This window comes from Bufo bufo, chromosome 2 (genome assembly GCF_905171765.1).
Source record: "Bufo bufo chromosome 2, aBufBuf1.1, whole genome shotgun sequence".
NCBI classification, from domain to species: domain Eukaryota; kingdom Metazoa; phylum Chordata; class Amphibia; order Anura; family Bufonidae; genus Bufo; species Bufo bufo.
This window is the reverse complement of record NC_053390.1, coordinates 769,674,696-769,690,438: the sequence shown is the minus strand read 5'-3', so window position 1 is coordinate 769,690,438 and position 15,743 is coordinate 769,674,696. Positions and strand designations below refer to the sequence as shown.

Here is a 15,743-nt window from a genome sequence, read left to right as displayed (position 1 = left end):
TTGTAGTACTCTGAGCCTTTTCTTTATATCTATAAATCTGCTTCTCCTCCGCTGTACCTCATTGGAATAATCCGGATAAATGGACACTCTGAGCCCATTCATGACCATCTCATCATTGTCCCTTGACTGGCGTAGGATAGTGTCCCGATCTTTAAAGTGTAGAATCTTCGCCAGTATGGGGCGAGGAGGCCTGCCTGGCGGGAGCGGCCGCGACGGGACTCTGTGCGCCCGCTCAACCACGTACAGGGAAGATAGGCCCTTCTCATGGAATAACTGGTGCAGCCATTTCTCCACAAACTCTGTAGAATTGGTCCCTTCTGTTTTTTCTGGCATTCCAACAATTCGCAAATTATTCCTCCGCGATCTGTTCTCTAAATCATCCGCTTTGGCGTATAAGGCAGCTATATCTTTCCCATTCATTTTTGACGCCATTTGCAGGGACTGAATAACATCTTCCAGTGAGGACACCCTCTTTTCCAGATCTGAAGTGCGCTCAGAAATCTTATGCAGGTCATGCCTGATTATGGACACTTCTGATCTCAGGCTGCCAACTTGTACTGCAAGCACTTTGAGGGTACTGTTGCAGCTTGCCACTGCCACCATTATATCTTTCAGTGTGGGCTCCCTTATAGAATCAGCCCGCAGGTCTGCTGGAACTATTTCAGGGACCGCAGAATTGGGCACCGGCTGACCGGAGAAAACCGGGTCATCACCGTCCATGGATCCGTCCTCCTGGTCAGAGGAGGTAGGTATATCAGTCCCTTTATCACTGGCCGAATCGCCCACTCCACCGTCCAATCTGGCATATTTACTAAGTTTAGCAGCCGCACTCTGGCTCACCATCTCCTGCCGCGCCGACCCCTCTCCACTTCCGGCGCCATCTTGGATTTTCTCCATGTGGTCTTGTTTCGCCAGTTTGGACGATTTCCTCGGCATTTTCAGGCTCCGACTTTGTCACCGCAATCACCGGACACCTTCCTCTCCTTAGGTAAAGTAGTTTCAGGCAGTTTGAGTGCGCTTTCACTGTAAATGAGCAGGATCTTAGCAGGAGCAGTGAAACGTGCGTCTTACTCCATGCACTCACAAGCCACGCCCCCCCCTGAAATGGTTTTCACTTCACAGGTGTGCCCTGTCAGGTTTAATAAGTGGGATTTCTTGCCTTATAAATGGGGTTGGGACCATCAGTTGCGTTGAGGAGAAGTCAGGTGGATACACAGCTGATAGTCCTACTGAATAGACCGTTAGAATTTGTATTATGGCAAGAAAAAAGCAGCTAAGTAAAGAAAAACGAGTGGCCATCATTAATAAGAAATTAAGGTCAGTCAGTCAGCCGAAAAATTGGGAAAACTTTGAAAGTAAGGGCTATTTGACCATGAAGGAGAGTGATGGGGTGCTGCGCCAGATGACCTGGCCTCCACAGTCACCGGACCTGAACCCAATCGAGATGGTTTGGGGTGAGCTGGACCGCAGAGTGAAGGCAATAGGGCCAACAAGTGCTAAGCATCTGTCACGACTGTGACTGATCCAGACAGGTCTGGGAGGAGAAGGTCGCAGCGACTTGCTACTCGCGATAGCTTGTGAGTTTGCTCCGTGGTTCAGGGTATGTCACCAGGGTTTTGCCTTGTGAACCTTTTTGTCCTGACTGGGAGTTTGTAGGCATCCTTCTCAGGTGAGTCCTGTCTGCCACTCCCAGCTACTATATTAGTTTCAGTTTCACTTGCAGTCATTGCCAGATATAGTCCTTACTTCCAGTGCTATTCTGACCTTTGAAGGAGATCGTTTGACGGTATTGCTGTGGAGCTCTTGTCCGGCGTGGACTGTCGTGATTGGGATCGCCTTCTCTGCTCGTGACTGGATAAGTCAATTTCTGCTGTATATTGTTTGTTTGTTGCTGTCTTCCCCTGTTGTTCTCCTAGACGCGAGTGATGGTGACTAGTGCTCCCATCGGCCTTTCCCCAGTCTAGTCTTGTTAGGGTGACTGAGGGTTTAGGCATCCTGCTCGCCGCACGGGTTCACACCCCGTCTAGGGTATCAGGGCAGACAGGTGCCAGCTTAAGGTTAGTCAGGGGTGGCCATTCTATTTCCCATCCGTAGATAAGGGTCCCCCTTCCCCTCCATCTGGTGCGACACGACTGCTGCTGGGATAGCGGTCGTGACAGCATCTCTGGGAACTCCTTCAAGACTGTTGGAAGACCATTTCAGGGGACTACATCTTGAAGCTCATCAAGAGAATGCCAAGAGTGTGCAAAGCAGTAATCAAAGCAAAAGGTGGCTACTTTGAAGAACCTAGAATATGACATATTTTCAGTTGTTTCACACTTGTTTGTTATGTATATAATTCCACATGTGTTAATTCATAGTTTTGATGCCTTCATAGTCATGAAAATAAAGAAAGCTCTTTGAATGAGAAGGTGTGTCCAAACTTTTGGTCTGTACTGTACATACATACATACACTCACCTAAAGGATTATTAGGAACACCTGTTCTATTTCTCATTAATGCAATTATCTAGTCAACCAATCACATGGCAGTTGCTACAATGCATTTAGGGGTGTGGTCCTGGTTAAGACAATCTCCTGAACTCCAAACTGAATGTCAGAATGGGAAAGAAAGGTGATTTAAGCAATTTTGAGCGTGGCATGGTTGTTGGTGCCAGACGGACCGGTCTGAGTATTTCACAATCTGCTCAGTTACTGGGATTTTCACGCACAACCATTTCTAGGGTTTACAAAGAATGGTGTGAAAAGGGAAAAACATCCAGTATGCGGCAGTCCTGTGGGCAAAAATGCCTTGTGGATGCTAGAGGTCAGAGGAGAATGGGCCGACTGATTCAAGCTGATAGAAGAGCAACGTTGACTGAAATAAACACTCGTTACAACTGAGGTATGCAGCAAAGCATTTGTGAAGCCACAACACGCACAACCTTGAGGCGGATGGGCTACAACAGCAGAAGACCCCACCGGGTACCACTCATCTCCACTACAAATAGGAAAAAGAGGCTACAATTTGCACAAGCTCACCAAAATTGGACTGTTGAAGACTGGAAAAATATTGCCTGGTCTGATGAGTCTCGATTTCTGTTGAGACATTCAAATGGTAGAGTCCAAATTTGGCGTGAACAGAATGAGAACATGTATCCATCCTCTGATGGCTACTTCCAGCAGGATAATGCACCATGTCACAAAGCTCGAATCATTTCAAATTGGTTTCTTGAACATGACAATGAGTTCACTGTACTAAAATGGCCCCCACAGTCACCAGATCTCAACCCAATAGAGCATCTTTGGGATGTGGTGGAACGGGAGCTTCGTGCCCTGGATGTGCATCCCTCAAATCTCCATCAACTGCAAGATGCTATCCTATCAATATGGGCCAACATTTCTAAAGAATGCTATCAGCACCTTGTTGAATCAATGCCACGTAGAATTAAGGCAGTTCTGAAGGCAAAAGGGGGTCCAACACCGTATTAGTATGGTGTTCCTAATAATTCTTTAGGTGAGTGTATATATACATACATACATACATACATTTGTGGTCCTGGCTGCGGCGCGAAGCCTGTGGAGTGTGACTGAACCTAATCTAGCTACAGTGGCTGGTGGTGTGCCTGTTGCCACGTGACGAGGGTAGGCCAAATAAAGGGGGCATACCCTATGGGAGATGTAAAGAGAAGGGTCGGGAGGGAGGGGCGAGAGAGGACGTGCACCCGGTGAGCTGGGCGGCTTGGGCTTAAGAAGCCCCCTACGCCCCTCCCACAAAAGCAGGCTGGATTCAGCCTGCTGCATTTGTGGTCCTGGCTGCGGCGCGAAGCCTGTGGAGTGTGACTGAACCTAATCTAGCTACAGTGGCTGGTGGTGTGCCTGTTGCCACGTGACGAGGGTAGGCCAAATAAAGGGGGCAAAATACGAGTAGGAAAGGTGTAAGGAGCGACTCTTTATTGTGAAAGATGGTACTACAGAACTAAGTCAGAGAAAGCCGCAGAGATTTCGGCTTTCGGGTGCGGGATGTATCGTGAGAAGCAAGAGGACTTCCAGCGGCCCATCTTACGGATGATATGGGCCGGGACCCCATGTTTGGAGGCGGCGGAGGCGGCTCCGATCCGGAATGAATGGCCCGTGATGGCCTGGGGGTTGAACCCAAACCCGGACGCGAGGCTGCGAATGTGTTTGACAAACTGCGAGGACGTGAGAGGTCGTGACGGGAAAGGAAGGAGAGGGCTGGCGGGAGCCCGATTGCCCAGTGTGGCGAGTAACCCGTTGAGGACGGCCACGGGACACCAGGAGTTGGAAGTCGGGAAGTATTCTATGTGCACTGGGGGCCCGATTTGTGAGGTTTTGGAGACTGGCAAGGTGAAGGTGAAACGCTCGCGACTACGGGTGAGTTGGTTTAGCGCCGGGCCTGAGTTGTGAGGAGAGGTGCCGGTGAATTCCCCGGGCCGGAGAAAGCCGTAGAAGCTTAGGTAGAGGGCGGCTTTGAGAATGCAGCTTCTGAAAGGGCCAAAAGGACTGCCGTCTAGGGAGGATGAGAGTTTCCTGAACAGGTCCCCTGAGACGGGTTGCCTGGCGGGTCCGGATTTGTGAGAGCATTTTTGAATACCCCGCAGTGTGGCTTTGATGGCGTGGGAAGAAAAGATAGGGTTGCTGTCTGGCTGACGGATCATGAGGTGATGCTGGACTCCTGACAGATACGATCTGATGGTGCTGAAGGAGAGGTGTAGGTCCTTGTGGCAGTATGCCAGGAAAGCCATGATGAAAGCGGTTTCGCTTACGTTGCCCCTGGGGTGAAGGTGACGAAATACCTCGAAAGCTTTCCAACCCGACTGGTAGTTCCTTGTGGAGTTTTCGGACAGGGACTTGCGGATGAGAGTATGAGCCATGACTAGGTGCCTGTCTAGTCCAGGATCAGAGAGCCGAAGTCCGGGGGTGGAATCCCGATTCTGTCGGCTTGAGGCATGACCTGGAAGAAGAGAGTCAGGTTTAAGCGAGACAAGGCATCTGCTGCGACGTTCCTGATACCCTGGATGTGGGTGCAAGAAACATGGAAATTGAACTTGAGGGCAAGCCAGGTGAGTTTGCGTAGGAAGCGCATGACTTTGGGTGAACTGGATCTGCCTTTGGAGATGATGTCGACGACCGTGTGGTTGTCGGTAAAAAAACGCACGGGCATGTTGCTCCATACTTTGCCCCAGACTTGAGCTGCTGCCACGATGGGGTACAATTCAAGGAGAGGAGAGGACTGGATGGCTTGAGGGTCTGAGAGGATCTGGGAGGGCCAGGAATCAGCGAACCACTGGTGGCCGAATAAGGCGCCGAACCCGACGGATGCTGCCGCGTCAGAGTACACGGTCGGGCAGGTGGGGCTCCAGTGAGGGACGAACATGGAGATGCCATTCCATGCTGACAGAAAGACCCTCCACATGTCCAGGTCGGCCAGGGCTTCCCGGTCCAGTTGGATCAGCGAGTCCTGGGTTGAGGCTGTGGGTAACAACTGGAGGAGTCTTGCTGTGAAGGATCGTCCCTGCGGCATGATGCGGGTTGCAAAGTTGAGAGAACCCAACAGTGACTGCAGGTCGCCCTTGGACATGGTTCTGGAACCGATGTGAGCAGAAATGAATGACTGGAGCCTGACTAGTTTGTCCTCTGGGAGTCTGGCTTCCATTCTGCAGGTATCGAGCGTGATACCCAAGAAGGTGAGGACCGTGCTAGGGCCGTCAACCTTTGATGGCGCCACTGGGACCTGTAAGGCGGAAAAAATGCAGAGGAGGCTTTCCAACCTGTCGGGCACATGGTTTGGGTTCTCGACCAGTAAGAAATCGTCTAGGTAGTGTATGACTCTGGGACAGTTGCCGTGGTTTACCAGGATCCAATGGAGGGCCTGGGCGAACTGATCAAAGAGCAAGGGGCTGCTCTTTGACCCGAACGTGAGGCGGGTGGCAAAGTAATACTGGTCCCTCCATTTGATCCCGTGAAACCTCCAGAGGTGGGGCTGGATTGGTAGGAGCTTGAAAGCGTCCGAAATGTCCGCTTTTGAGAGCCAAGCCCCTGCCCCTACCTGTAGGATGAGTTGGATGGCTTCGTCCAGGGAAGAATAGCGCATGGAGTATTCTTCTGATGGTATCAACGAGTTGAGGCTCGGGGTGCTGGATGCATGAGGCGCTGACAAATCATATATTAGTCGGTTTTTATTGGAATTTTTGCTGCGGACCAACCCAATGGGGCTCACCCTGTAGACTTGGAAGGGAGGGGTGGGAAAAGGCCCTATGATGAAACCCTTCTGCAGCTCGACCTGCAGAAGGGAATCCACCGAGGCCGGGTCCGTCATGGCTGACATGAGATTGGGGGTCTCCCAGGAATCCCGAGGCAGGGTGACCAGGCCGGTGTGGAAGCCTGATGAAAAACCGGAATGCAGGAATTGGACGAAGGCGGGATCGTGTTGGGTATTGAGGAGGGAGATGAGAAGGGGGACATTAATGTCGGCCAGTCAGCTTTTGGCCGAGCGCTGGGAGCAGGTGGACTGGGGGTGGGCCCGGAAGCAGGTGGAACAAATGTGGAGCGCCTTACATTTGCTATAGTTGCAGAAGCTGGAGTTGAAGTTGTTGCACAACTGTTTTTTTCCCAGGTACACGATGGGGCGACCCAATTTGTCCAGGAGCGGACCCGGTTTCTGGGGGGCCGAAGTGCTCGGCTGCTGTTTTGGCAGGGGGGAGGCGTGGGAGCTTGGGCACCAATCGGAGGCGTGCAGGACTGACTGGCAGAAGGAGCAAAAAGGAGACCTGAGACCTGCAAAGTGTCTGCAGAATAGCTCCATGTCGAGGGAGGCCCAGTTGGTGATATGCTGGAACTGGGCGAGGGCTGCAGCTGCCTTCGCCGAAAATGACCGGTGATAGTCGTAATAAGCAAATCCTCCGTATTTGTGCCCAAGCTCCGTGACCCTGTATAAATATGCGTCCAGCTCCTCTCTTCTGGCTGGGTGTGCTGCGCAGATGATGTCGCGGTAGAGGCTGAACGCAAGCACGAACTCTGGGATGGAGAGTTTTTTGTTCAACCTCGCGTCTTTGGCCTTCAGGACTACGGACACGTCCCCGCAAGCGATGGTCCGGTTTTCCACCGTGTCGTGCGTGGAGATGAGGACCGCAGCCAGGTTCACGTCCTTGCCTGCGAGAATGTCCCTGCGCAGGTTTTCGGGGACGAAAAAGGAGGGGGCTATTTCGGGCGGCCCAGACAACCTACCTGAGGAAGATGGCTGGGAAGTGGAAGGACCAGGGGCGGGACTGGAGGGTGCGGCAGGTGAAGCGTCCCTGCTTTCGACTGCCTGGAGCCTGGTGTTCATGTCACAGATGGAACTGGACAAATTGTTTATCGTGGCGTGTAGCTGCGTTAGTGACAGCTGTATGGTCGACATGGGGATCTGCTCCGTGGACCCTGTGGATGGCTCAGGAAACAATAGGTGATATAATTCGGCCTTTCGGGCTGTGGCCGAATGGCGGATTCCTCGCTTGTCCAGCTCGGCAATCATCTTGGGGATGGTCCAAGTCCGGTAAGAAGAGCGACTTGCCCGTTCCGATACCGCAGACTCCACGATCGATAGAGCGTCCTCGATGTCGGACACGTGGGACATGTTGGAGCTGAAACGAAGAGGGGAAAGGAAAGCTGGAGGGGGAAGCGAGGTGGGTGCGGGTGGTATTACAGAGAGAAGCGCGTGGCGGGACGGAGGTGCCCAGCGTCGGGGCGAGGCCGGAGGACGCGAGGTCCCCTTACTGGGCGTGGTTTATAACCTTACCTTAAGATGCTGGAGCTGTTAATGCCGTGAACAGAGGGGACGGAAGCGACCTGGCGAAGCCGAGATTATCCCTGGTTCACCTGAAAAGAACAGTATATGATGCCACGATTGGCTGTGCCGGGCGGCCGGAATAGTGAATCGTGGTCGCTACTTACCTGGACGACCAAAAAAAGGGGGGCCAAAGGATTCCAAGGGAGCACTCACGGAGTAGCTTAGTCACCTGAAAGGACAAGACCGAACGTGTTGATTTAAGGAAAGCGCAACTGGTGCGAGACCAGAGGTTTCCTGGCATTTGACCGGGCCGGAGTCGGGGGATGGCGCGTGACTGCTGCAGCGGCGAGCCAAGGAGTGGAAAAACACGTGGGTAGGGTTGCGTCCTTGCGGAACCGATGGGGTTGTAGCGAGGGGACGCTGAGAGAATTGTGAGCCTGGCGATCCTGGGTGGACGGGTTGAGGGGCGGTTCAGGGCGTACCTGTGAAGAAGACTGTTGGGACAAAGTGGGGCCTGGGCGTACCCGGCCCGGGGGTAGGTGTGGGAATGCGAGGTGGGCGTACCGCCTTGAAGACACCTGGGTTGCGTGACCCGAGCGGAAAACAAAGAGAGAGATAGGACACGGCCAGGCGATGTCGGATGAAAACAGGCCTTGCCTGTGAACTTTTTTTTTTTTTTTTTTTTTAAGAGAGCGGAAAGAGATGAGAAGAGAGCAGGGCGTTCCTGCGGACAAAAAAGTAGTGGAGGGTGGACGGGTTGGGAAACATGAATTTTTTTATTTTTTTTTTGGTTACCCGGACGTGACCACCCGAAGAAGGATGACGCTGGTCACCTGGCGGGTGCTGGGCTGGTGGACCCCCCGAGCCGCCGGGCCCCCCCCCCCCCCGGCCGCGGGCGACGCTCGGCGGGGAGGGGACCGGACCAGCGCAAAGGGGAAGGCCAGCCCGCGCGGGGAAATGCCCCAGTGGTGGTGGGTGTGCGAACCGGTGTTTAGGAAAGGGGGGGGGGGCAAAAGTGGGAGGGACAGATGCTGAGCGAAGACCGTACTGTCCCTCCCCCGATGCGGGTGCCAGGGATGATGGAAGGTGGATAGTGGGGGGGGGGTTGTGCGTTTTTTAGACATGGATGGCCATGTGAAGGCGGTGTTTGGTGATGTACTGTTTTTTTTTTTTTGTTTTTTTCTTCCTTCCTCCCTGGCCCCCTGCCGCGGCCGGGAGCGGGGTACCGGCCTGGGCAGGGTGACAGGAGGAAGTGGGGGTGGCGGGGGCCTGGGCAGGGGCACGCCAGGCAGCAAGCTGGGCTGTCTTCCAGGCCCCCCCCCCTTTTCCCCCCCAGACGCTCGCTGGATATCTGTGCATCCCCGAGCGGTGGGAGCCTGCTCCTGCCGACTTCCGGGACGCCGCGCCGCGGTCACGTGATGCGCTCCAGGTTGGAGCGCAAGCCGGCGAGACGGAAGCGGCAGGAGAGGAGGCAAGTGACCGGGCGGGGTGCGGAGGAGACTGTCGGCGGGGCGACGGGCGGGAGCTGAGGAGGCAGTGCTATCCATATCCTCCCCCCCCCCACGACCAACGGCACCGGCAGCGGTCCGGCTGGGTCCGGGGGGGGGGGGAGTGCCGCTGAAGCTAGGCGAATCCCCCGACGCTCGTGGATATCCGTGCATCCACGAGCGCTGGGAGCGAGAGGAGGACGAGCCGGGGCCAGAGACGGGAGCGCCCGCTCCTGCCGACTTCCGGGACGCCGAGCCGCGGTCACGTGATGCGCTCCAGGTTGGAGCGCAAGCCGGCGAGACGGAAGCGGAAGGAGAGGAGGCAAGTGACCGGGCGGGGTGCGGAGGAGACTGGTGGCGGGGGGACGGGCGGGAGCTGAGGAGGGTGGGGGACGGGGATGAGGTTACCGGAGGGGGGATTTACCTTGGAGTTGGCGGTTCTGGCGTGCAGAAACCGCTGCACGTGCAGGCAGCTTTCGGGCCGTAAATGCAAGTGACGGGTGCAGCTCCTCCTACCAGCGTCAGGCGAGAGAGGACGTGCACCCGGTGAGCTGGGCGGCTTGGGCTTAAGAAGCCCCCTACGCCCCTCCCACAAAAGCAGGCTGGATTCAGCCTGCTGCATATATACGTCCTTCTTTATATATTATATTTTGGGTGCTTTTAGGAAAAGGATAAATAGAATAGAGGGTGGAGGAAAGGAACAGTAATCCAGCCACAATGTCAATTTCCTGCTAAACAGCTGGTGACACATACAGTAAAATTATTCTTCCCTACTCCTCCCAGTCATAGATTTTCCATAGGCATCATTTGTCTTCGCTCCATAAATACTGCACTCACTGTCTGTGCAGAGATCAATTTCCTAGTCTCTTATCATCTGCAATTCTTTCATTATTATTGTCTTGGCTATTGTTGTCAGTGGTGGTGATGCTTTTTGCTTTACAGCAATATGTAGAAATAGACCATTGATCAGGTTGACCTCGCTGCTTACAAGTACACAAAAAAAAACAATTCTACCACAACGGCTGGGATAGAAACAAAAGCCAAAAACTAGTGATGAGTGAGCATGCTCGGCCGAATATTTGTTTGGCCCATCTCTATGCTCGGCACATGGCGGTACTCGGCCGAGTATCACATGTGTTCGAGCGCCATGCTCGAGTCTCATCCCCGCATGTTTCGCGGCTGTTAAGCAGCCAATAAACGTGCAGGTAGGTACTGCCATCACTGTAATGCCAGTAGCCATGTTGGCTGCTGGCATTACAGTGACTGGCTGGGCGGAATGCGTCATCGGGTGCTATATAGCACCCGATGATGCGGGTTCGGCACATTGCGAGTCAGAGAGAGCTGCGCTTAGGAAGGGACAGATAGTGTAGGGAGTTTGTGATCATAATTTATTCAATTTTAAAATGTTTCAAAGACGCAAAAGTCCTTTTAAGGACTATTGTGTGTGGTGGCAGCAATTTAATTGTGCAAAGTTGTACTATTATTTTGCTATATAGAAGGTGTCTGCAGTGACTTGGGACATCTGTGCAGCAATACCTTCCGTGTGTCACGGGCAGAGATAGGAAGAATATTAGTGAAAATATATTTTTTTTTCCCATAATCCACATTTCTGCTGTCAACGGTGTAATCCGTGAATTGTGTAATCTGCTCTTCAATACCTTGTGTGGTTGTCAGGCCCAGATATAGGGAAAAAATTCTAATACAGAAAACAGTATTTTTCCCCCATAATCTGTCCACAATTTTGCTGTTAACGGTGTAATCCGTGAATTGTGTGATCTGCGCTTCAATACATTGTGTGGTTGTCAGGCCTAGATATAAGGAAAAAAATAAAAATACATAAAAAAAATTTCTCCCATGATCTATCCACATTTTATCTGTCAACGGTGTAATCCGTGAATTGTGTGATCTGCACTTCAATACCTTTTGTGGTTGTCAGGCCTAGATATAAGGAAAAAAATAAAATACAGAAAACAATTTTTCTCCCATAATCTAGCCACATTTTTGCTGTCAACGGTATAATCCGCAAATTGTGTGATCTGCGCTTCAATACATTGTGTGGTTGTGAGGCCCAGATATAGGGGGGAAAAAATTAAATACATAAAAAAAAATTCTCCCATAAACTATCCACATTTTTGCTGTCAACGGTGTAATCCGTGAATTGTGTGATCTGCGCTTCAATACCTTGTGTGGTTGTCAGGCCTAGATATAGTGAAAAATATAAATAAAAACTACATCAGAAAAAAGTGTCTGTACCGCAGATTCCAATAATCTGGGCCTAAAATAGTGTCAATATTCTGTAGTGTTCTGTGACATATACAGTACACCATTCGATTTTTTTTTTATTTAGGGCAAATTCAAATAATCTGGGCCTAATATAGTGTCCATATTCTGTGTGTTTCTGTGATATGTACTGTCCTGCATCAGAAAACTGTGTCTTTAGCGGACTGTAAAAAAATCTGCGCCACATCTAGTGACAAAACCACTGATGGTGAACTCAGAGGCCGTGGTCCTGGGCGCAATGAAACTGTGCCTGCTGCCAGTGCACCAGAAAAAAAAAATCCACCGTACCCAGCTTCATGTCCAACTTAGCTGGGCGGCGCAGGACAACAGGACTGGTTGGATTGCTGAAGATAATGCTTCCAGTCGGTTAAGCACCACCCTCTCTTCCACCAAATCCAGTCTCTGTAGCCAAGAGTCTGGTCAACCGAATCCTCTCTTTGATCATCCTTCCTCCCACCATGGAGAGGCTTGCCAAACGAGTGATCCCACACTCGGATATTTCGAGGAGCTCTTTCCAGCTCCACTATTACATTTGGCCCTCGCGCCCAGCACGCTTGAAGAGGGACCTGAGATATTGTTCCCTAATTCCCAACCTCTTGAGCCTTCACAGTTTCAAGAAGATATCGGTGGTGAACAGCAATCATTCGTTCACGAAGGTGGATGATGATGAGACACAGTTGCCAATCACTGAAGTTGTGGTTAGGTCAAGTCAGGAGGATGAGCAGAGTGAGGAAGTGGAAGAGGATGTGGTTGACAATGAGGTCACTGACCCAACATGAGAAGGTGAAAAGGCGAGGGAGGACAGCAGTACAGAGGGGGAGGGATCCACAGCACCACAACAAGTTGGAAGAGGCAGTGGGGTTGCAAAAGGGAGAAGTCGGCCTACACCAAACAGTCCCGCAACCGTTACACCAAGCACCCACATGCATAAATCTACCTTGCCAAGGGGTAGGTGTTCCACAGTATGGCGCTTTTTTGAGGAAAGTGCAGATGACAAAAGAGTGGTAGTTTGCACCTGTGCCGTACCAAAATGAGCCGGGGCGTAAACACTAGCAACCTCACCACCACCAGCATGAACTGCCACATGGCATCCAAGCACCCTAACAAGTGGGCCGAACGCCTGGGTCCTCAATCTGGGTCTGTGGGTCACACCACTGCCTCCTCTTCCCCTGTGTTACGTACTGCTGTCCAATCCCCTGTCGAAGGCGCAGGCCCGAATGCCCCTCGCCCTGCACCTGGACCTTCACATGAACCATCAGCAACAATATCCACTTCCCTGTCCTAGCGCAGCGTCCAAATGTCCATAACACAGTCATTTGAATGCAAGCGCAAATACCCACCCACCCACAGGTCATAGCACTAAATGCGCAACTTTCGTAATTACTGGGACTTGAAATGTTGCCATTTAGGCTCGTGGACAATGAGGCCTTCCGCAGCCTGATGTCGGTGGCCCGCCCTCGGTACGCAGTCCCCAGCCGCCACAATTTTTCAGGGTGTGCCGTGCCTGCCTTACACCAGCATGTGTCCCAGAACATCACCCGTGCCCTGACCAATGCAGTTACTGGGAAGGTCCATTTAACCACGGACACATGGACAAGTGCTGGTGGCCAGGGACGCTACATTTCCCTGAACGCAGACTGGGTGAATGTTAGGCCGGGAGTGAGTCGTACTCTGGGATGGCACAGGTGCTACCCACGGATTGCGGACCCTACATCCATCAGGGTCTCCACCAGCAGCTATATTACTGGCTCAAACCCCCACTTTTCCTCCTCCGCCGCCTCCTCCTCCACTTCCACCTCGAGCAGCAGTCAGCCATCAGTTGCTAGCTGGAAGCAGTGTAGCACTGCTGTGGATAAGCATCAACATGCCGTGCTGAAGTTGATCTGCTTAGGGGACAAACAGCACACTTCCGCAGAGCTGTGGCAGGGTGTAAGGGACCAAACCGAACTGTGGCTCTCGCCACTCAACCTGCAACCAGGCATGGTTGTGTCTGACAATGGCAGTAACTTGGTGGCGGCTTTGGAGCTCGGCAACCTGACACACATCCCATGCCTAGTCCACATCTTAAACTTAGTGGTTCAGCTGTTTATCAAAACCTACCCCAATTTGCCAGAGCTACTATCGAAGGCGCGCCGCGTGTGTGCCCATTTCCGCAAGTCGTCCACAGCTTCAGCCGGTCTGTCAACTCTGCAGCAGTGCTTGCGGCTTCCAGCTCACCAACTGTTGTGCGACGTGAGCACGCGCTGGAACTCTAAGTTTCACATGTTGGCCAGGCTTTGTGAGCAGCAGAGGGCAGTTGTGGAATACCAGCTGCAACATGGTCGTCGCCTTTCGAGTCAACTGCCACTATTCACAAGCGAGGAGTGGGCATTGATGTTAGACCTCTGTGAGGTTTTAAAAAACTTTGATGAATCCACACAGATGGTTAGTGGCGATAATGCTATTATCAGCGTAACCATACCACTGCTGTGTCTACTCAAACGATCGCTGCTCACAATTAAGGACAACGCTCTGAATGTGGCAGATGAGGAAATGGGGGAGGACATTACACAGGGTGATAGCCAGACCACCCACAGTTCGTCTTCTCAGCGCGAATTGGACCATGAAGAGGAAGAGGAGGAGGAGGAGCTGGAGACAGTTGCCTCTGCTACAGAATGTAGTACCCATGGAACTTTAATTCCATCTGTTCAGTGTGGATGGGCAGAAGAGGAGGAAGAGGATAAGGAGATGGAGAGTCATCCTAAAGTCGACATCGACGTCTTGCCTGTTGGTACTCTGGCACACATGGCTGACTTCATGTTAGACTGCCTTTCCAGCGACCATCGCGTTATAGATAACACAGATTACTGGGTGTTCACCCTTCTCGACCCCCGCTACAAAGAGAACTTCTCATCTCTCATTCCTGTGGTGGAGAGGACGAGTAAAACGGTGCTATACCAGAAGGTACTTGTTGAGAGATTGCTCCAAAATTTTCCATCTGACAAAGCTGGCGGCAGAGTCCGTACTTCCTTAGGCAACCGAGGAAGGGAGACAAGGGGAACACACAGCAGTTCCAACAAAGGCAGGGCAACACTCTCCAAGGCATGGGACACTTTCATGACACCCCGCCAGCAACCTCACCCTGAAGCGCGGCCTAGTGGTACAAGGAGGGAAAAGTTTTGGAAGATGGTGAAGGAATACATAGCAGACCGTGTCAGCGTCCTAAATGATCCCTCAGTGCCTTACAACTACTGGGTGTCCGAGCTGGACACGTGGCACGAACTTGAGCTCTACGCCTTGGAGGTGCTGGCCTGCCCTGCCGCCAGCGTTTTGTCTGAGCTGGTATTTAGTGTTGCTGGTGGCATTATAACAGATAAGCGAATCCTCTTGTCCACTGGCAATGCTGACAGGTTGACTCGGATAAAAATGAACAAGGCCTGGATTGCCCCTGACTTCTCAACTCCACCAGAGGACAGCTGAGCTGATGATGAACATAAAGGCAATTTCAATCTATCATTTATAATGTACTCAATCTAGTGTAGTGTATACCCATGCATCTTTTTCACCACAAAAAAGAGTATATGGTTGAATCTTGTTTTCTCCTCCTCATCATCCATATTGTATATATTCTCTCCACTCAAATTTTTTTAATAGGGTCAGCTCATCAGCAGGCCCTCGCATATAATGTTTTAGAGCATCAACTCACCAGCAGGCCCTCGCATATATTGTTTTAGAGCGTCAGCTAACCAGCAGGCACTCGCATATAATGTTTTAGAGCGTCAGCTCAGCAGAAGGCCCTCGCCCATAATGTTTTAGAGGGGCAGCTCAGCAGCAGGCCCTCGCATATAATGTTGTAGAGGGTCTGCTCAGCAGCAGGCCCTCGCCCCTAATGTTTTTGAGGGTCAGCTCAGCAGCAGGCCCTCGCCCCTAATGTTTTAGAGGGTCAGCTCACCAGCAGGCCCTCTCATATAATGTTTTAGAGCATCAGCTCACCAGCAGGCACTCGCATATAATGTTTTAGAGCATCAGCTCACCAGCAGGCACTCGCATATAATGTTTTAGAGTGTCAACTCAGCAGCAGGCCCTCGCCCATAATGTTTTAGAGGGTCAGTTTAGCAGCAGGTCCTCGCCCCTAATGTTTGAGGGTCAGCTCAGCAGCAGGCCCTAGCCCCTAATGTTTTAGAGGGTCAGCTCAGCAGCAGGCCCTCGCCTCTAATGTTTTAGAGGGTC

At 52.0% G+C, this 15,743-nt stretch overlaps 1 protein-coding gene across 1 annotated transcript; it reads right to left on the bottom strand.

Annotated features, from left to right (window-relative positions):
• Positions 1 to 3,949: 3,949 nt before the first annotated feature.
• LOC120991050 lies at positions 3,950 to 7,834 on the bottom strand. Its single transcript, XM_040419943.1, has 3 exons — positions 7,777 to 7,834; positions 7,227 to 7,621; positions 3,950 to 4,953 (listed from the first exon to the last, which is right to left on the bottom strand). Exons 2-3 carry the CDS (start codon positions 7,612 to 7,614, stop codon positions 3,950 to 3,952), a joined length of 1,392 nt encoding a protein of 463 aa, XP_040275877.1. The 5' UTR covers positions 7,615 to 7,621; positions 7,777 to 7,834.
• Between the last annotated feature and the right edge of the window lie 7,909 nt (positions 7,835 to 15,743).

Bases quoted from the DNA above. Each gene is read 5' to 3' on its own strand.
- LOC120991050 (XM_040419943.1), bottom strand. From the start codon at position 7,614: ATGTCCCACGTGTCCGACATCGAGGACGCTCTATCGATCGTGGAGTCT. The intron at 4,954-7,226 runs GTAGGTTGTCTG...CTCTTCTTCCAG, and splicing joins TTCCCAGCCATCTTCCTCAG to GTCATGCCTCAAGCCGACAG.